General features: G+C 34.2%; 2 protein-coding genes and 1 long non-coding RNA gene across 3 annotated transcripts in view; 1 reads left to right on the forward strand and 2 right to left on the reverse strand.

Annotated features, from left to right (window-relative positions):
* The window catches only part of LOC123529175 (coagulation factor X-like), a 32556-nt gene extending 22222 nt beyond the window's left edge, over positions 1 to 10334 (reverse strand). The window contains exons 1-6 of the mRNA XM_053522402.1: positions 10090 to 10334; positions 8280 to 8393; positions 8021 to 8072; positions 4039 to 4177; positions 2775 to 2899; positions 1682 to 1757 (exon numbers count right to left, since the gene is read on the reverse strand). Of these exons, the coding sequence (XP_053378377.1) occupies positions 1682 to 1757; positions 2775 to 2899; positions 4039 to 4177; positions 8021 to 8072; positions 8280 to 8393; positions 10090 to 10204 (621 nt within the window). The 5' untranslated portion in view covers positions 10205 to 10334. The remainder of the gene's footprint in view (positions 1 to 1681; positions 1758 to 2774; positions 2900 to 4038; positions 4178 to 8020; positions 8073 to 8279; positions 8394 to 10089) is intronic.
* Positions 10335 to 14050: 3716 nt separating this feature from the next.
* LOC128548057 (uncharacterized) lies at positions 14051 to 17882 on the reverse strand. Its single transcript, XR_008366882.1, has 2 exons — positions 15536 to 17882; positions 14051 to 15153 (listed from the first exon to the last, which is right to left on the reverse strand). It is a non-coding gene; the product is annotated as an uncharacterized LOC128548057 (long non-coding RNA).
* Positions 17883 to 18070: 188 nt separating this feature from the next.
* The window catches only part of LOC123530014 (glutamine--tRNA ligase-like), a 56422-nt gene continuing 52848 nt past the window's right edge, over positions 18071 to 21644 (forward strand). The window contains exon 1 of the mRNA XM_045310697.2: positions 18071 to 18195. Within this exon, the coding sequence (XP_045166632.2) occupies positions 18082 to 18195 (114 nt within the window). The 5' untranslated portion in view covers positions 18071 to 18081. The remainder of the gene's footprint in view (positions 18196 to 21644) is intronic.

Raw genomic sequence — 21644 nt, forward strand, 5'->3', positions numbered from 1 at the left:
AGCATTGGGGATTTATCTTTTATATATCCGCTTAGAAAGAAATATTCAACGCTCAAGAAAGTGAAACTTGCTCTAAACTGTAGTTTACATTTATGTCATCATACCTCTTACAGCGAATATCATACTTTGCAAAATTACGGAAGCCATGCCGGTGACGTCATTCAGCGTTCTCGCACTAGCTTTTAGAATTTTGTTTTGTTTGTTTGCACTCCACGCAGAAACTTGACGGTCTTTACACTTCCTTACTGTTTTAAAAGTGTTTTTCAGTTGCATGTACAGTTTTCACTACGAAAAAGAAGTAAAATAATCATGTTAGCGCGATTTACGAGTTTCTATGACTGATTCGGGGTGCTCGGATGTTCATGAAGACAACCAGTCAGCGGATTTTACATAAACCGGAACCGGAAAACATCGAAAAAATTGCCTCAGTATATGCAAACAGCAAAGACGAATATCTATATACGGACGTTACCGTCTCGGGGATTTTCATCCCCTAATATGAATTAAGGCACCGCCTAGCATTGGGGATTTATCTTTTATATATCCGCTTAGAAAGAAATATTCAACGCTCAAGAAAGTGAAACTTTGCTCTAAACTGAAGTTTACATTTAGTGTCATCATACCTCTTACAGCGAATATCATACTTTGCAAAATTTACGGAAGCCATGCCGGTGACGTCATTCAGCGTTCTCGCACTAGCTTTTAGAATTTTGTTTTGTTTGTTTGCACTCCACGCAGAAAATTGACAGTCTTTACAATTCCTTAATGTTTTAAAAGTGTTTTTTAGTTGCATGTACAGTTTTCATTACGAAAAAGAAGTAAAATAATCATGTTAGCGCGGTTTATAGCGCGGTTTACGAGTTTCTATGACTGATTCGGGGTGCTCGGATGTTCATAAAGACAACCAGTCAGCGGATTTTACATAAACCGGAACCGGAAAACATCGAAAAAATTGCCTCAGTATATGCAAACATCAAAGACGAATATCTATATACGGACGTTACCGTCTCGGGGATTTTCATCCCCGGCGCTTCGCGCCGGTGATAAATCCCCTATTAAATATGAGAAGTTAACTTTATGAAAATTTGTGCACATTTCTTGTTTGGGCCCCAATTCAAATTAGTTCGATACAGGGGTATATGAAATGGCGCACCATTAATTAAATCTAAATATATACACACAGAAATTTAAAGGAAATTTCCTTGTTATTTCAACATAACATGTAGCTTTTATAGCTGTAACATTCAATCATGAATTTATGATGAATTTAAAAAAATAATATTAAAATTGTCAATGTGACATTATATATCATAGCATCACATGCTCATTGAAACTTATAGTCTCAGCAGACAAATTCAAAGTTTTCCTGAATTAAATTTTAAGTGTTTTATATCACTTATTATTTGAGGAACACAACTGCAGAAAATAACTTGAAAGTTGAGAAATATTTATTTCAAATTGAAGATGAAAGCTTAAAGTACACTTAGTCACATACATGTAATACTTTTCTAATTTGTTAATAAAGTGATGCCGTATCTGGAACTAAATTTTTTCCAGGTTACCGCAGGGCTGAATATAGCATTGGCAGTCACAAGTGCTGCGCTAACATATACACCTCCATTTCTGATATCTAGCGGATATAAATATAAACAACAACAAAAAGTCTAGTAAAATGTATTGCCTGTAAAACACCACTTGGAAATATTCCAAATCCAGTCTTTCTACTGTAAGCTTGTATCTTCTCTTCATTAAACGTCCTGGAAATTTAAATTTAGATTTAACTATTTGACTAAAATGACTTTTTTTCACATAATAAAATAGTGAAATTACTGTGACATTTACAAAGGAAGTATTCCCAAATTTGTAAACAATGACTAAGTAGGTTTCATTTTTCCTTTCCAGGAAGAAAACCAGTGGAACAAAAACTCTTCCAGCCATTCTTACACTAAGAATTAATGCACAGTTTATATATTATATAAGTAATGGGTTAAATCGATGAAATGTAAAAAAAAAATACCAACAACAACAAAAACACAGATGTTCACCTTTGAAATCATTCCCTGTTTCTCTAAAGTGTCCCATTCTTTCTCAATTTTAGGTTTTAATAAATATGGTAACTGCTTCTGATTGATCTTACATGCTTTTCGAAACTGAGAAGATCCGCTAAAAGGGGCAGATGAGATTGGCTTGAAATGAACCTGGAGCCGGTACTTGAATAGTTTTATGGTGGATTAAAGGGTCAACAAGGACAAATAAATCTCGTTGAGATAAACAAGGTTGAGTGTGCCCAACCCTGCGTTCTACAGTAACACAAAAGGGCATTTTGTCATTTATTCTTATAATTTCATGCATTGTGTGTGGTTACTATTTGTTTACTATTTGCTTTCTGTTTTATTAAATCCGGAGAGCATGGGTCAGGGGTTGAGTGTCAAAGGTCATTGCGTCTAAAGCTTTAATTCGTATATACTACTTACAGAAAAGGAAATATCGGTTGTTTTGGTTCTTGATAGTACCAATGACGAGGTTTGTTTTCAAATTATGTAATATTTACATGAATTACTACTAAATACTTCTCTTCAGCTGAAGGTAGTTCGGCTCGGCAACGGAAGTACTTCATGCAACCAATTGCATTATCTATAGAAGATAATATAGTTTGAAGTCGAAATCGAGGACAATTCGCGGTGCTCACGTGAAAGCTGTAAGCACTATTCATACGACCTATACAACTTTGTATGTTCTTTAAAGATAAGTAAAAAGATAAGTATAAGTAATACCATTCGTATTGTACCTCCTCCCCTGATGGAATCTCGACAGCGCATTCTTCTGTATGACTTTGGCCTTTCTTTAATGTCCGATCTGTCGGCGTCACGGTAAAATTCAGAGAATATTGTGCATCGCCCTTTCAGAAAAACAACCAAAGCGGTTTATGCTATCACATATGTATACAACAAAAGAAACGGAGTTTCGTTGTCATAAATACACCAGAAATGTCTATAATCAATAATAGATCTTCGAAGCATAACTGATAACGACTGACTGCTTTATTAAACAAGAGCTATCGGAGGACAGCAACGCTCGACTATTCAACAGCCTTGTCGATTGAATGAATACGAAAGTCGAAAAAGGGGCATAATTTAGTAAAAAAGCAAACTAGGGTTATGGAACCTGCATAGTGCTTATCAGCTCATGACAGTGGACAAGTGTGTGAAGCTTCAATCCATTCCCATTAGTGGGTACTGAGATACCAGCTTACATATAAGAATTTAACCCAAAACTCCTAAGTTGAAAAAGGGGCATAAGTTTGTAAAATGCGAAGCTGAGTTATTGACCCTTTGCACTGCATGTCATATCATGACAGTGAACAAGTGTGTGAAGTTTCAATCCATTCCCACAAGTGGTTACTGAGATACCAGCTTACATACAAAAACTTAACCAAAAATTTCTATGATGAAAAAGGGGCATAAGTTTGTAAAAAAGCAAAATAAAGTTATAGGACCTGCTTTGTGCATGTCAGATCATGACAGTGAACAAGCGTGTGAAGTTTCAATCCATTTCAATTAGCGAGTACTGAGATACCAGCTTACATACAAAACCTTAACCAAAAAATTCTAAGTCGAAAAAGGGGCATAATTTTGTAAAAAAGCAAAATAGAGTTATGGAACCTGTGCACTGTAAGTCAATTTATCACAGTTAATAAGTGTGTAAAAAAAAACTGAAATAAAACAAAAAGTATATTATGGCTCAATTTTTGTTGATATCTACAGATTACAAACTCGTGTGGCCGGTACAGTACCTCGCAAAACTAGTAAATAAGTGTGTGAAGTTTCAATCCATTCCCACAAGTGGTTACTGAGATACCAGCTTACATACAAAACCTTAACAAAAAAATTCTAAGTAAAAAAGGGGCATATAATTTTGTAAAAAAGCAAAATAGAGTTATATCTACAGATTACAAACTCGTGTGGCCGGTACAGTACCTCGCAAAACTAGAATAAAGAAGAAGAAAAAGAAGAATAAGAATAACAAAACTTTTCATACACCACTTTGTGAACAGTCCTCTCCTTGAAACCCAGTGAGACAGTAACATTTTGTAGTGGAACTGGTTTCTACGCATGTGCCGCCATTTTTACACGTGTTTTCCTTACACCTCTGACCGTTAATACATCTTGAAACAAAACTACAATGAATAGATCATTATTAAATCATGGAATGAATTGATACATATATTTCCATGTATCTCATATATTCTTAGTGATATTATAAGTAATTATGTAACACTGACTATGTTTAGCGGTTATATTGTATTAACTATGTAAGTGTTCCCTGTGTTAATTTAGCAGTTGTATATCATAATAAGATTGCAAGTTTTCCCCAAGTTTAGCGGTTAAATACTGTAAAAGTCGTGTAAGGTTTCCCTGTATTCAGCAGTTACATATGTTGTATTAACATGCAAGATTTCCATATGGTTAGTGGTTATATATTGTAGTCTATAAGGCTTGCCTAGGTTTAGCGGTAATAGTGTAGTAGTCCTGTAAGGTTTTCCAATGTATAATGTTTATTTGTTGTGGTCATTATCTAAGGTTTCGGCATATTAAGCGGTTATATATTGTAGTAAAATTTTAAGGTTTGTCTATTTTTTGCGGTTATATTTTGTAGAAATCATGTAAGGCTTCCCTACGTTTAGCTGTCATATATATTGTAGTAAAAATGTAATATTTACCTATATTTAGCGATCATATTGTACTAATTATGTAAAGTTTCTGTACGTTTAGCATGTAAATTGTAGTATTTATGTAAGGTTTCCCTACGTTTAGCGGTTATATATTGTAGTAAAAATGTAATATTTACCTATATTTAGCGATCGTATTGTACTAATTATGTAAAGTTTCTGTACGTTTAGCATGTAAATTGTAGTATTTATGTAAGGTTTCCCTACGTTTAGCGGTTATATATATTGTAGTAAAAATGTAATATTTACCTATATTTAGCGATCGTATTGTACTAATTATGTAAAGTTTCTGTACGTTTAGCATGTAAATTGTAGTATTTTTGTAAGGTTTCCCTATGTTTAGCGGTTATATATTGTAGTAATTATGTAAAAATTCCCTTTGTTCAGCGTTTAGACTGTACGGATTATGTAAGATTTTCCGATTTTAAACGGCTATATTGTACTAATTATGTACATTTTCCCAATGTTTAGTTGCTATATTGTACTAATTATGTACATTTTCCCAATGTTTAGTTGATATATTTTACTAATTATGTACATTTTCCCAATGTTTAGTTGCTATATTGTACTAATTATGTACATTTTCCCAATGTTTAGTTGCTATATTGTACTAATTATGTACATTTTCCCAATGTTTAGTTGCTATATTGTATTAATTATGTAAGGTTTCATTATGTTTAGCAGTAATGTTATACTAATTATATAAGGGTTCCATGTGTTTAGAGGTTAAAATGCTCTCTCAATAACGTTTCTCTATGTTTCACGGTTATATTGTACTCATTATGTAAGGATTCCGTTTGTTTCGCGGTTATAGTGTACTAATTTTGTAAGGTTTTCCTATGTTCCGCGGATATATTGTACTTATTATGTAAAGATTCCGTTTGTTTCGCGGTTATATATTTCAGTAATTATGTTTCCGTTTCATACTGAGCTACTGTTTTATGGCTCCATGTTAAGTGATTCTGTAGTAATTATTTAACGTTTCCATAATTTAAAGTTGTAAAAATTGTTACACTTACACATGCGCTCTCAATTTTAATTGGTTCTGTGTCATTAATGTTTTCGCTTACTTAATGATGATATTGTTTTAATAATGCAAGCGTTCGGTATGTGAAATGGTTATATTGGAGTATATGATGCGTTCTCCTTTTAGTGGTATTGTATGCATGTGTTTCCTCTGTTTGTTGTTGTTTATTGTTGTAATAATTATGCATGCGTTCTACATGTCTACTGATGTTGTGCTCGTAGTAATCATGCAAACTGGTGCATATGAGCAAATGATGATTTCTATTTATAAGTGGTATTGTTATAATTTTGCACGCATCTCATTTTGCTGTTGTTTGTGTTCCTGTGGTAATTATGCATGTGTTCCCTATGTTATTTCTTGTTTATTGTTGTGGTAGTTATCCATGCGTTCTATATGTTTAGAGATGTTATGCTCTTAGTAATAATATTGCAGTATTATGTATGCATTTCTATGTTTAGAAGTAATGTTGCAGCATTATGCACGCATTCCAATCTGTAGAGGTAATTTTGCAGTATTATGCACATATTCCAATCGGTAGCGGTTATATTGCAGTATTATGCATGCATTCCTATCTGTAGCGGTTATGTTGCAGCATTATGCATGCATTCCTGTCTTTAGCGGTTATGTTGCAGTATTATGCATGCATTCCTGTCTTCAGCGGTTATGTTGCATTTTATGCATGCATTCCTATCTGTAGCGGTTATGTTGCAGTATTATGCATGCATTTCTGTCTGTAGCGGTTATGTTGCATTTTATGCATGCATTCCTATCTGTAGCGGTTATGTTGCAGTATTATGCATGCATTTCTGTCTGTAGCGGTTATGTTGCATTTTATGCATGCATTCCTATCTGTAGCGGTTATGTTGCAGTATTATGCATGCATTTCTGTCTGTAGCGGTTATGTTGCATTTTATGCATGCATTCCTGTCTTCAGCGGTTATGTTGCATTTTATGCATGCATTCCTATCTGTAACGGTTATGTTGCAGTATTATGCATGCATTGTCTGTAGCGGTTATGTTGCATTTTATGCATGCATTCCTATCTGTAGCGGTTATGTTGCAGTATTATGCATGCATTTCTGTCTGTAGCGGTTGTGTTGCAGTATTATGCACGCATTCCTGTCTGTAGCGGTTATGTTGCAGTATTATGCATGCATTCCTGTCTTTAGCGGTTATGTTGCAGTATTATGCATGCATTCCTGTCTGTAGCGATTGTGTTGCAGTATTATGCATGCATTCCTGTCTTTAGCGGTTGTGTTGCAGTATTATGCATGCATTCCTGTTTTTAGCGGTTGTGTTGCAGTATTATGCATGCATTCCTGTCTTTAGCGGTTATGTTGCAGTATTATGCATGCATTCCTGTCTTTAACGGTTATGTTAAGGTATTATGCATGCATTTCTATCTGTAGCGGTTATGTTGCATTTTATGCATGCATTTCTATATGTATATAGTAGTAATTTTGCAGTATTATTCACGCATTTCAGTCTGTTGCGGTAATATTGCAGCATTATGCATGCATTTTTATGTATAATGGTTATGTTTCAGCATTATGCACGTATTCCGATCTGTAGTAGTAATCTTTTAAAAGGGCTGTTTTTCTGTAAAAATATCGAAGTCCTATATCAATCATTGGCGAAATTTGCTGTGTAGGCTGACTGAGTTTTACTTTGAAACTTGAAAAGGGTGTATTTGCAACAAGAACTTTACTGAGAGATGTTGTAGTTTATTCTAATTGTCTCTTTACTATAATTTACTATAAGAATATAAAACATTCTGTTATGACCTTTTTAACCTTCTGTAAGACTTACCGTTAATAAATCAGTATTGTGTATGATAACATTGTAAACAATTTAGTTGTTAAAATCTTTCTAACGTATAAAACATTTAAACGAGGGTACCAAAAATGAAAGTCATGATCGCTAAATCTGTTAAATAAACCAACTTTATTTATTGTCTAATTGGCCTAGTGGTAACCGCCTTAGTAGCCTAGTGAAACGTTTACATCGAGTGCAGTGTGGGAGGTCGTGGGTTCAATCCTTGGTCGCATCATACCAAAGACTTGAAAACTGGTAGCAAAAGCTTCCTTACTTGGCGCTCAGTATTGGTCTCTTCTTTAAAACCTTCTAGGCGGAGGATTCCATCATAGATGTAATGTGAAAGGCAATTAATATAGTATTAAATTGTACAGATTGTTTCACAAGATAACTAGATAAATTAGTATGAACTAACTTTAGTTATCAACGTCTATTAACTTCCTACTTACTTGTTCTTGTTATTCTGTCCCACACAGACATGGTTACTTCCACAAGTACACTCTGTCAACAAGTAATACAGACAACAATAAATACATATAGAATCACAAACTGTAGATAATGATCTCGCAAAATCTGTAAATGAATAGATCTAGGTAAATGACATTCTGAACTATTTTTGTGTATAAAAGTCACTTTTTATGTAAGTTTTCTGTAAATCTGCATATTAAGTCCAGCTTGTCGAAAACTGTTTGTCGCCGAGAGTCTTACCTTTAGTAGGCAAAAGCGAAAACACTGCCTTGAATCCCCCGTCGGCAAATGAAACGTCAGTTTTGAGCTCGAAAAGTGGTAAAATAGCGCTAGAGTTTTCCCCATCATTTAAGTCTGCCAAGACAAAATAATACAAGTAATACAATTATAAAGCGCAATGTTTTAATGAAAATATTTTTGGAATAACGACAGCATCATCATTTTTTTTTTTGTGTTTTATATCCTTCGGACTACCGGAACATTTTTTATGAAATCTTGCTTGGTATACATATGTTTTTGACAACACAGAAAATGACGTCAAACGACCTTTAGCTTTTCCGAAAGTAGAGCAAATGAAAGTAAACAGGCTAAACTTGAAAACATAAGTCACATTTGCATTGGTCGATAGTTAGGGGTCACGCGCAGAGGTCATTTTTTTTTCTAATGGGGAGTCAATTTTCAGCACTTTCTAACAATTTGAAAGTGCCTGAGCTTTAGCACGGCATGTCAGCTTTTCATCTACGAAAAAATATTTGAACTCGGGGGAAAAACACAAATCCCACAGGGGTCCATAACGGAGCAAGGCTTTATGGAATTTTTGGAACTCCGTCAAATCGTTCTAAGGGTCCTTTTTGATGTTGTCTGAAAGTTTCATTATATGCATTGAATGTAATATATTTCTGTAGTTGAGGTCTGCAGACCTAGACATTTCAGTTACATTTTCAAAATGAATTTCGTGTAATAAATGTTGATTCTACGGAAGCGTGAAAGAGCCATCAGACTCTAATACGTTTTACTACGTTACGGTAGCCTAACTGCAAATGATGCCTAATATCGCCTGTCGGTGTGACTTGAGTCGTATAAATTCCGAGCATGAAAGCAAAGCTGTCATAGAGGTATCATATCATAATATTTATACCATTTATTTTAGCATTTTTATATGTTATTTCGAAACTGCCTTAATTGGTCTTCAGTAGAAAAGTGTCTCAAAAATAGTGGGTCATATCACAAAGTTCCAATCAAACTGAAAATGTTTTTGTTAGATACAAATGAAAAACATCCCGCCACTGAAATCTCGGTAATGTATCGTAATGTATCTTGTTTACGACAGATTTGTTATAGAGTTTACCTTATGAATAAATAATTGGGTTACTCTCTAAATGGGTAAATAAATGAGTATGTGATGAAATAGTAATAAAGTAAATTAGTAATGAGGACTTGGTAGTGGGATGATTCATTAATGGGGTGAAGAAACAGTAATGGAGTGGACCAGCGATGAGGTGAATCAGTGGCGGGTTAATTCAGTAATTGAGTAATTGGAGAATCAGTAATGGGATGAATAAACTTTTAATGAGGTGAATAAAGAATTAGGTTAATTAGTAATGATTTCATAGTAATGGCGTAAATCAGTATTGAGATGAATGAAAAAGTGATCCAGGTGATTCAGGCATGGAGTAAATTGGTAACTGACTCACAGTAATGGGTGAATCAGGAATGGCTTGAATCAGTAATGCATTCACAGCTATGTAATAGGCAAAACAAATTCGCTATGTCATTCGTGAAACTATTGCATCAGGTCTTCTTTCCGAATTTACATCAAAAGAATATTCTGCGTCCGGCAGCTTAAAAAATTAAGATCAGTCCTTAGTCCTTATTAGACGTCTTCAAGAAATATACATACAAAACAATTCACATAATTGAAATATACTATTATAAACTTTGACAAAAAAGTTGTTTAACTTAGCTAACGGAAAGAAATATAAAGGATACATTGAACAGGAAATACCTACAACTTTGGAGTAAAATGGCTAAAAACAAATAATAATCATACTTTCCCTCTTTGTACGTAGATTCGGTGACACTGTTTCTAACACGCCTGGAACGATCACATGAGCTAAGCAAAGCTTCACTAAAATGACGAAACACAAAAAGTAAAGTCCCTGCATTTTTTGTTTTTTAACGTATAAGCAATAAAACGTTAATGCACACGACTACGTTTTAGAAACACAATTTCGAGAGGAGAAACACACACATGTACTTGAATACAGGACATGTTATTTTCAATTTCTGTTTAAATAACGCCAATTATGGCTTGTATTAAGAGGCCACTTCAGTTGTAGAAAGCTAATTAATTCTAAAACGGAGTGTTATGTTTTATAAAACCAAAACACTTACAAAATGAACGAGGTTATAACACAATTGACGCAAATTTTTCGACGAATGAGCATTGCAATATATGTGGTCAGGAAATGAATTCTTCCCTTCTCCTTAATCTGCATTATTTTCATTTAAACAGTGCATCAACGGTATTCAGATCTTTTGCTTAATTTTTCCTAGTTCATGATTAAACCGACCTACGTTGTCTGATTTTGTTGAAATCGACATTTACAGACCCGGTTTACCGGTTTATTCTAAGCAATAAGCATTGTCCGATAAAAATGTTGTGCTTTTACTAATTTCCTAACTAGATCTAACGTTTTTATTGAATGAAGATAGCCTTCAGTTTTTCCCGTAACAGAACTAGAAGAACGCTGTCACTGGCTTAGAGTACTTTTAGAATTCACGTATTTCAAATTGAAAAGAAAAATAAGCATCAAGATTTTTTTCCAGTCCTCAGAATATATCTACGTGTTTTGGGTAAGATGATTACACCAATTTGCTCTCTAACTTGAATCTATTTAGTATATCGCAATAAAATCTTACAGATTCTACAAATTTACGTACGAAAATATACATAATTAACTGATTAACAGAAGTGTAAAACGTGTACAGCATTTTACACTTAAAGGAAGAAATGGTATTCAACCCATGCCATTGTGTCTTTGAGTGGATTTCGGCTGCAGTTTTAGACGCTTTCACAGTTATCAATGAGTAAAGTTGTGGAAATGATATCCTTATTATAACTCATAGAAACGAAATACACACGCTAGATAATATATTTACACCCATGAATATCGCGGATGAATTATCAGTGATAAAGAAGTCATCTCCATGGTAACATCAATGACTGCATTCAAGCTGACCTTTTATTTAAACAAGAGGGCCATAAAGGCCCTGTATCGCTCACCTGACCTATTGACCTAAAGATCATCAAGATTAACTTTCTGACCAAGTTTCATTAAGATATGATCATAAATGTGGTCTCTAAAGTGTTAACTAGCTTTTCTGATTTGACCTGGTGAGCTAGTTTTTGACCCCAGATAACCGAATATCGAACCCATCCAAGATTTTATTGAGAGTAACATTCTGACCAAGTTTCATTAAGATCGAACCAAAATTGTGACCTCTAGAATGTTAACAAGCTTTTCTTTTGATTTGATCTAATGACCTAGTTGTTTAACCCCAGATGACCCAGTATCAAATTCGTCAAAGATTTTATTGAGGGTAACATTTTGACCAAGCTTCATTAAGACTGACCAAAATTGTGACCTCTATAGTGTAACAGTCAAATCGTTGACCACGGACGACTGACGACGGACGACTGACGGACGGACGACGACGGACACAGGGCGATCACAAAAGCTCACCTTTGAGCACTTCGTGCTCAGGTGAGCTAATAAAAAAGGACAATGCTCCGATATGACTGGTTTCGTTCCAAGAAAGCAGTCTTCCCAAAACAAAACTTTACGTCAATATATGTATTGATATATTAATTAACGATAGTCATTTATATCAAAATGCACAGGCGAGGTAAAAACATATGGACAACAAGGACAAAACAAAAACACATAGGAGCATGTTGACCACGGACGACTGACGACGGACGACTGACGGACGGACGACGACGGACACAGGGCGATCACAAAAGCTCACCTTTGAGCACTTCGTGCTCAGGTGAGCTAATAAAAAAGGACAATGCTCCGATATGACTGGTTTCGTTCCAAGAAAGCAGTCTTCCCAAAACAAAACTTTACGTCAATATATGTATTGATATATTAATTAACGATAGTCATTTATATCAAAATGCACAGGCGAGGTAAAAACATATGAACAACAAGGACAAAACAAAAACACATAGGAGCATGTTTGAGCAATACCTTGGGTCATGTCATTGAAAAAAAAAACCTTGGCGTTTCAACCGCTTATTTGTGCCCTCGCGTAAACCCAGTGAGTAACACAACGCAAGAGACGATTACAAAAGAATGTGTAGTTATCATTTAGTTACATCATTTTCTTTCGTGGAAACCCGAATTTCAAATAAGACCAATGATGATTAATTAATAATTATTCTCCAGAGGATTGATATCTCATTCTGTTCGACCTGCAGCAAGTAAACAATACAGGTTAATACTGTCTGGTTCTGTAATTGTATATTTAGATTTTATGACATTCATTTCTGTAAGGACAATAACATCTGGCCTGGCCTGGTCTGGTATAGCCTGGTCCGGTCGAAAATAGGCTTATCGGGCCATGCCAGACCGGCCAGGCAATGCCGGAGATTTGAACATGCCAAGAGGTTAAGACTACCAGAGATCATAACCAGCGTTACTGCAAAATCCGTGCTCATACAAAAGTCTATCAGAACAGTTTCTTCCCTGCCACAATCATCTTATGGAACAAGCGGCCTCAAAATGATGTTGTCCTGACAACCGTGGAAGGTTTCCAACTTGTCCTGGCCAAGCAACACACCTACTAGACTAGATATGTTTTTATCAACTTTTAGCCTAAAATAGTTTTACCCAATTGCGAATATACTCCATAGAGAGCAATAACAAATTACAACATGTTTTAATCAGCATTTCTAGCCTTCTTGCAAGACTACCTTTGTGTCAAGGGTCTGTCTTTAGGCAATAAAAATACCAAAAAAAATGTGGAGTTGACATAATGCAATGAGACCACGGCCATATGACTGAGACACAGACGCTCTACCACTGAGATGGAACTATTAACGTTCTTTTTCAATTGCATATCGCTTTAATATGAGAAAAAAAACACTGAAACAGAAAAGTATGAGTTATGCTTAGAATCCATGAGATCCGATTATTAAAGGTTCACACTACAAATTTAGAAAACAATATAATAAATTGTGTAAGAGACGGGAATGTAATTTTAGAAAGCTTATTAAAAAAATTAATAATCTGTATAATGAAGACCAAATTGAGAATTTGGGCATTAATAAAAGACCTTAGAGAAGAAAATTGCAACTTGTCAGACCATTCTGAGAAAATATCACCCGACATGAACAAATCATTTGACAAAACTTTTTAGTATTTAGATACAGTTTGTAAGTCGAAAACATTACAATTTTTAATGAAGTAGACTATCGGAACACTGCATGAGACCGAGATAGCTATGGGGGAAAATCTTCAGGTCTAGATGGCATTTCTAATGACATGATCAAATGTAGGCAAAAACTTTTTATTCCATTTTTATCTAAAATTATCAATTAAATTCTTATTTCCGGAATATATCCAACTGAGAGGAAAATGCGTTATAACAGGCCATCATATAAGGGTAGTGACCCATATGATCCATCGAACTATCGTGGTATAAATGTAATGTCATGTGTATCAAAAGTGTTTAACTGTGTATTAAATGAACGCCTTCAGAAATATTTTTAAGCAAGAACGACAAAACATATCTTTGTTTTAAGAACGTTTATTGAAAAATATATTGGTATGTGTAATACCGGTAGTAAGAAAATGTATGTACGTTTTGTAGATTTTGCAAAAGCAATTGATACTGTGATGCACCCATATTCTTCAACAAACTGTGTGATATAAGAGTGTTTGGACCTTTCTGTCGTGTCAATAAAATATGTTTAGTGATAATTATAAGAACAGCACAGAACAGAACAGAACATATAGTTTATTATGACTTGTACAAAGTACATCGTCGGCAATATATACATAGCATATTTACAAATACAAACCATCACATGATCACTGATGATCAATGACTAGTTTATATACTTGACAAGTTATATGTCAGTGGCAATAAACAAAAGAAAACAACAATTGAGGATGAACAGTATATGACTAATTTGCAATAGTATTCAGAATAGAGTTTCTCTTACACAGTGCATTCTTTTTTCGCTAATTTATAAAATACCATTTTATTTTCAGATTGAATCAAATCCAAGAATCTATACATGCTTGGTCTAGCATAATAATAGTATTTTGCAGTATATTTCTTGCGTAATTCTAAATAGTACGGGCATTTGATAATAAAGTGAAATTCATCTTCTAAGTGTACAGAGTGACAGCATCGACAATATCTTTCATTTCTAGGTATTCTATTTCTGAAATATCTACCTGTCTGAATTCTAAGTTATGTGCAGCGATTCTTTATCCAGTGATATAAAACCTAAAATATCTAAATATATCGCGTAATCAAAAGTATTTTTACAATTTTTATACATATCTAACACACTGCTAGTTTCCTTATTTACAAATCAACCTCGAATGAAACAGCCTATCACCCGTTGCTTGAAAATATATACAAAGTTTTTATCAACCGACATGGGAGTATCCCATACATAGGAAAATCCATAGTTACATAATAGTGCTTTAACATGTGTCACCCAGTTCTGGTGCCCTACTGTTTTCTATGTTATTTAGTTGGGTATGGCTGTGTGTTTGATTGTGGTACACGAGTGTCACGAGTGTCTGCTCTTGCGTTGTAGTGTGACTGTTATTAAAGAACGTAACATTCCCTTTGTATTTTCATCCTTGTTCTTCTTTCCTCTTTAAATTCCTTCCCCCCACACCCCACCATTTTACCACTTCCTCACCCTCTATCTATATTTCACATAAAATAATATGTACTTGTTATATGTTTGAAGCAACCTGTCTGTAATATTTTTCCATTACAGCTTCTGTTTGTTGTGGGCCTACTTTGTTATTAATACGTGGCTCTGAGGCTGTGTTTTAGGTGCTCAGTGCTTCCGAGAAATCTACAATTTACAAACAATTTAAACCAGCACTTCTGCTTCTTAATACATATATATCGAGTTTATATATAATAGGTATCTTCCTAATTCTCCATAAACTCCAACAGAACGTGAAATACTTCTAACATTCAATAACTGTTTACAAAACATCAAATGTATTCTTTCTATTTCCTTTGACTTCGTATAACCCCAAATTTCCGCCGAATAATTTAAAATCGAACCAACAAATGTATCAAACAGTTGACATAATATTTTATGGAATACTTTAATCTTTTTACAGTTTATCAATAATACTTAAGCGCCTTTCAAGTAAGATATTCTTGGTTTAATGAAAAACTACCAGAATAATTAAAATTGAAATCATTTACAACTTCTGTTCTTTTACCATTATAATTTTCATTCTGTAGTAGTCCTCCCCTTTTCTTAAATACCATAATTTTATTTTTTTCAGTGTTTACCTCTAATTCCCATTTACTACAATAATTACATAGTAGGTTTAAATTGGTGTGTAATTCTTCCATTGATTTTGCTAAAACTAACATATCTTAACAAAATTAATACAATATCGTCAATAACTAATCCAGAATCAACATTATCTCTGTATAAGCAATTCGCCTTGGTAATGTGTTAACTGAACCATATTTAAACAAATATGATTAAGACAGGGAGGTAATTTTTATTTATGTTTGAATGACCTTCCTAAATGTTTTACGGATGAGGATGAACGGATGAGGATGATCAAGTGTCTTTAGGAAATATGAACTTCAGTTGTTTACTGTATGCAGACGATCTTGTTTTGTTGTCAACCAGTGAGAAAGGATAACAGAATTGTATTAGAAAGGTTGCTAATTATAGGGAACATTATGGTTTAAGTGTAAATTTGAACGAAACTAATATTGCGACTTTTTTAAATCTGGGAGATTGTCGATTACTAAATATTTCTTTTAGAACTGAAAAATGTTTCGATATAATTAAAGGTACCTAGGTATATTATTTTCATCTTCTGGAGCATTTTCATATTGTCAAAACGATCTATGTAAAAGAGTTTTAAAAGCAAATTTTAAACTGTCTAAACATTTTGGAGTAAGAACTATTTTGCATTTATTTGACCACACTGTAAAGCCTGTGCATGTGTGTGTGTTCGGGTTTAACGTCTTTTTCAACAATTTTTCAGTCATATAAACGACGGTGTCTACTTGTAGCAGTGAGCACAGTGCCCAACTTTATATTGCTGCCTCACTGGAATATCACGCCGTAGACACGTGGCATGATACCCCACCCAGTCACATTATACTGACACCGGGCTGACCAGTCTTCTTAATGCTGAGCGTCAAGCGAGGAAGCTACTAGTACCATTTTTTACGTCTTTGGTATGATCGAACCCACGACCTCTCGCACTCGAAGCGGACACCCTACCACTAGGCTACCGAGGCGGTAGCATTATATTCAAGTGAAATATGGGGAACAATAAACACAAACTCTGTAAAGGTTAAAAAATCAAATTATATTTTTTAATACTAGTAATGATTTGCTTTGTAAAAAAATACATGTCAAATATTTGAAATGTATTAGGAGTACATGAAAAAGCAGCAAATAATACTGCTATGGGCGAGTTGGGTAGATTCCCATAAATACATATTGATATAATGATAAGTACTGTGAAATATTTTATAGATTAGTTACATCTGATACTGATAGTTTGTTGAATTGTAGGGATAACGCATGTTTTTTCGTGCTATAACATCTGCAGATTCCCGAGGGATTGGTTGGTACCCGAGCCCGTTAGGGCGAGGGTACCAACGTATCCCTAGGGATTCTGCAAATGTTACAACACGAAATGAACATGCGCTAACGCTATTCTAGCATAAAATGCGTAAAAACTGATAAATGGATACAATGTCTCTCAACGTCATTAACTTCCCACAAAATGCACGGGAATGTCTGAGTTGTTTTTTACGTAGACTCATTTCGTTTTGAACTATCCGTTTTGGGACCGAATGACGTTTACGCTTTGCCACGGAACGCGGATATATAAAAAGGTGTTATAACAGCAAGTGAGCGCGAGAATCTCTCTGTTTACACACGTTTTCTGTCCTGTTAAAACACCCCCGAAAAGTGACAAGAACAGCAGTTTTATGCTAGAATGTGCACTAAATTGATGCAATCTAATATTGTATAATGCCAATAAAGCTAGCTGAATTTCCAGTATAAAGTTTATTTTCAAATATCTTGGAGTTGCAAATTAGGATGTACATGATAAACGATTGCATAAGATTGTAAAGACTAAGCTTGCTACTTTGTTTAAAAAACAATTTACTGAGAAAATACTGAAATGTTGTCAAAATGAAACTGGAAAAAAATTGAGAACTTATTCTTTATCTAAAAGCAGACTTGTTATGAAACATTACCAAGACGTTATAAAAATAGAGATGTTAGAAAATGTTATACAATATATATCGGAAATCGACGGTTGGGTGAAAGATGTAGATGTAGATGTTTATTTTAACTGTAATTTTAATTTGCCACACTATTTTAGATAATGGATATTGTATGTTAATACCTGCTTGAATGCAAAATATTTTTACATGATTGCATAGAAAGCCTTTTTCTAAACTGTTGGTTATTTTAGATTTTGGAATGCATTTAATGCACGCTTCTTATTATATGCCGATTTTATTAATGTTTTAGAGATAACATGATATTGGTGTAATATGACGATTTGATATATATAATTGAACTGTTTTTTTTTTCTTACTACTTAGTGTCAAGGGTTTCCCCTGATACTATACCCCTGTGTCTGGTTTACAAGAAACCTGAAAACTTCATTAGACTTTTAATTTCGGTCTACCCCATGTCCTTTTTCTATTTCTACCCTATTTCCTGCACGGTATTGATACGGAGAAGTAGATTTTAGTCTGTCTCAAAACAAAGATGGCAGATCCAGTAGTTTCACTTTTCGTTGGAACCGGTTTAAGTGAACAAAAAGCGAAAGAAACTTTGAAAAATGACACAGTTACTCAAAATTTAAAGAGTGCAATCGAACAGGTATTTGTGTCATTCAATTGAAATGTTTTAGGGTTGATAATGCTTTGCCATCCTTGTTTTAAATTTCGATGATGCAACACGTGTGTCATCTGTCGTCATTCAGTGCGATTTCTTGTCAATGTCTGCTTGATTTTATCAAAACCTATCATCCTTTACTTTCACTCTTCTGAAAATGATTATTTAAGATAATTGTGTAGTATTTCGGATATAGAAAAGGAAGTGATCCGTACCTCTAGAATCAGATTCTAGAGGTACCTGTGTATATAAACAGGTCAGAGAGGTGGCCTGTTTGCACCAGCTGGTTCATTTGAACCAGGCTGGTCCAATTGACCCATAACAAGACATGTACACATGGGCCTAATGAACCATATTTATCAAAAATATTAAATTGTGATGAAAAACTTGTAAAAATATGTGCTTAGAAACACATTCGCAATCTTGTTTTGACGTGGACGCTTACTTCTGAAAATGAACTTCGTGCTCAGATAAGCTGCATTGACTAAATTTTTGCCGCAGAACGAAGATAAAATGGAACAAATTTAGGACTGTCAAAAAGGCAGAAGTTATTTGCATCATATTTACGGTGTTTTTCAACTTTTATACATTATTTTGCTGTGCTTCATCAGTTCGCTGCCATTTTGCAATTTTCCCAGCTGTATTATGATCATGTGACTGAAAGTAGCCATTTAATGCAGGCGAAACTGAAAATAGTATAAAGGGAGATAAATGTTGCCATATTTAAGTTACGGATGCAGGGAGATACGAATATGCGGTTGCTTCTCAAATCAGCGGAAGTCGTGTGTTTTCTTCCTCCTTTATCTCTTGGATTTTACAAATGGCCGAAATTAAGATTTTCCAACAGCTACATTATTCTTTTTTAACAATTTTGTAAAATTTATGGTGACTAATTGTACAAAATAATAACTTGTTTGCAAAGCGATTCGCAGGTTGTTGTAAGTGTCAAATTCGGCTGAAGCTATCCGCACGACGGTCGTGCCGATAATTTTCCTTATCCGCACGACCGTCGTGTCGATTTTCGTAATACGCACGACGGTCGTGCCGAATATTTTTGTTATTCGCACGACGATCTGCTGACATGACTGGAAAGTCGATTTTTGTTTGTTATTGATACAACTAAAAATACTGTATACATATGTGAAATTTAGTTAATCTTTTCTGAAGTTTTCCCTTTTTTTCTTGGAGATTTTTTTTTCAACTTTTTAACAAAAAGTTGCAATACTGCACTTTTTATGCTTTAAACATGGTCAGTGATGTTAGAAATCAATTTACTGACGCTCGAAAGACATAACCCCCTTATTTGTATTCATTTTTGTCACATAAATAATTTCTGAAAAGTCTCACTTAAAAAAAAAATCCGATCTAGATCTACCTACCCTTTTTTTAGGGGGGGGGGGGGGGGAGGTTACCGGAAATAATTTTTTAAAAGCCTTATCAGATCTCCATAAAGTACAATTTTAGCATGCATGCACCTACTCGCATTATGTTGAATCACTTACAAATTGCTGGGGGTAAGGTATAATTGGTTTTAACTGTTTTTAAAATAGGGTCGCTCAAAAGCTCTGCAGAGCTTATGTTAACTGTTTCACAAAGCGACGGTAAATAAAATTTACCTTTACCTTTGCCTTACACACGATTTATTGAATTAAAAACATAATATAAAAAATAAAATAACGGCATGAAGTTATGCTAACTAACTATTATTAATTATTCAAGAATATATGTTCTTTGCATTCTTTTGATTTATTTGCAATGGATGAATTATTCAATTAATTTTACAAAATTACTAATATTATTATATAAATAGACTTAGTAATAATGGTTGTTTTAATATCCAATCAAAGTCTATTTATTTGATAGCTCAAATAATGAACATGATGCTGTTACAGCTAGTATTTCTAACTAAGATATATTACGCCAAAAATAGAAAAGCCACCGAAACACCCGTCGTGCGGATAAGAGTACTAATCGGCACGACCGTCGTGCGGATAAGAAAAATAATCGGTTATTAATAAAACCCGGCCCGGCCCGGACCAAACCACGGAAATAGCCGATTCCGATTGTACGGAAACCACCGGAAACTTACGGACGGAAGGCTAATATAATTACGAATGATATCGTGTCGATATCAACTTACATATTTAGAATTTAGTAAAAAAAAATACACTGAACTTTATGATGCCCGCGAGGAACTTCTTTGATGAATGGGTTAAAACTGCGTGTTCTTTCTGGTTGCAAAAACGTCTTAATATAATTTGTAAACTTGTACACAGGAAGTCGTTATACATAGCGTTGTTTTGACGAGCCTTCTAATTAGTTCCCGATATTTTGTATCGTTATCATTATATACTATTTTATAATCACGTTTTGTCCAAAAAGTTGTTATATTTCGAAGAAAGGAATTCCTCTCGGGCCTCAAAGAGTTTTTGTTTCACCTGTGTATTCCCAAAGCCTAAATAATTCTTTGTGTCCGGTAACATGCCTAAAAAAATAGGTAGTAAAAAGGCAGGATTTTTTATACTTTTTTTTGTTCAATGAGACTTTACGGAAATTATTTTTATGTCAAAAAAAAAAAAATGAATACGAATAATTTCTAATATCACTGACAATTTTTAAAGAATAGAATGAGCAGTTTTTTAAAACTTTTTATTAAAAAGTTTTTAAAAAATCTCAAAGACTATAAAACATTTAGGGTCATGTAAAAAAAATAGGATAGGTCGGGATACCGATTACGCACGAAGAATGCAGCGTTGAATATTGAAAAGTTTTACACACGGTACCCCATATTTTTAAAATATTCCTGTATAAATATATAGAAACAAATACTGAGACAGGTTTGTTCACGCAGTATTGTGAGTATCTCTTGAACTTAGTCGACTGAATTGACGTACGATGAAAGTCACACATTGAATATATTGTGGTACATTGCAGTTTGTGGCATAGCCTTTTCACTTTCGATAATCGATTTCATATTCGGCAGGTTGCTATAATGTTTTAACATATTTTTTTTTTTTTTTTTTTAAGTTTGCAAGTAAACTCTGAATAAACTGACTTACTTAAGTTATATTCAAATTAGTTCAAAACTATATATAGTAGAATCGAGATACAAATTTTACCTTTTTTCATTTTTGTACAGAAGTCTCGTAAACCGGAGGTCGCGGGTTCGAATCCCGTCAGCGGATTTTGACCATGACTCCAACAGTCCTTTCTTTCGGTGCGAGTACTGGTTACTTTCCAGGAAGCAGTCACCGAGTGTATTTCACATTAGTTGGTGAACCAAAACTCGACGCGAAAAAGAAATATTTTAAATGGGAACAAAATTACCATTTAACTGCTCTCAACGATTCACACTGTTTCGTGAAAAAAGACCAAGTAAAAACTTGTTAAGGTTCGTTTGGATATTTACCAATGCTCTACACTTTCAGATTATG

Source organism: Mercenaria mercenaria, chromosome 13 (assembly GCF_021730395.1).
Source record: "Mercenaria mercenaria strain notata chromosome 13, MADL_Memer_1, whole genome shotgun sequence".
Classification (NCBI taxonomy): Eukaryota; Metazoa; Mollusca; class Bivalvia; order Venerida; family Veneridae; genus Mercenaria; species Mercenaria mercenaria.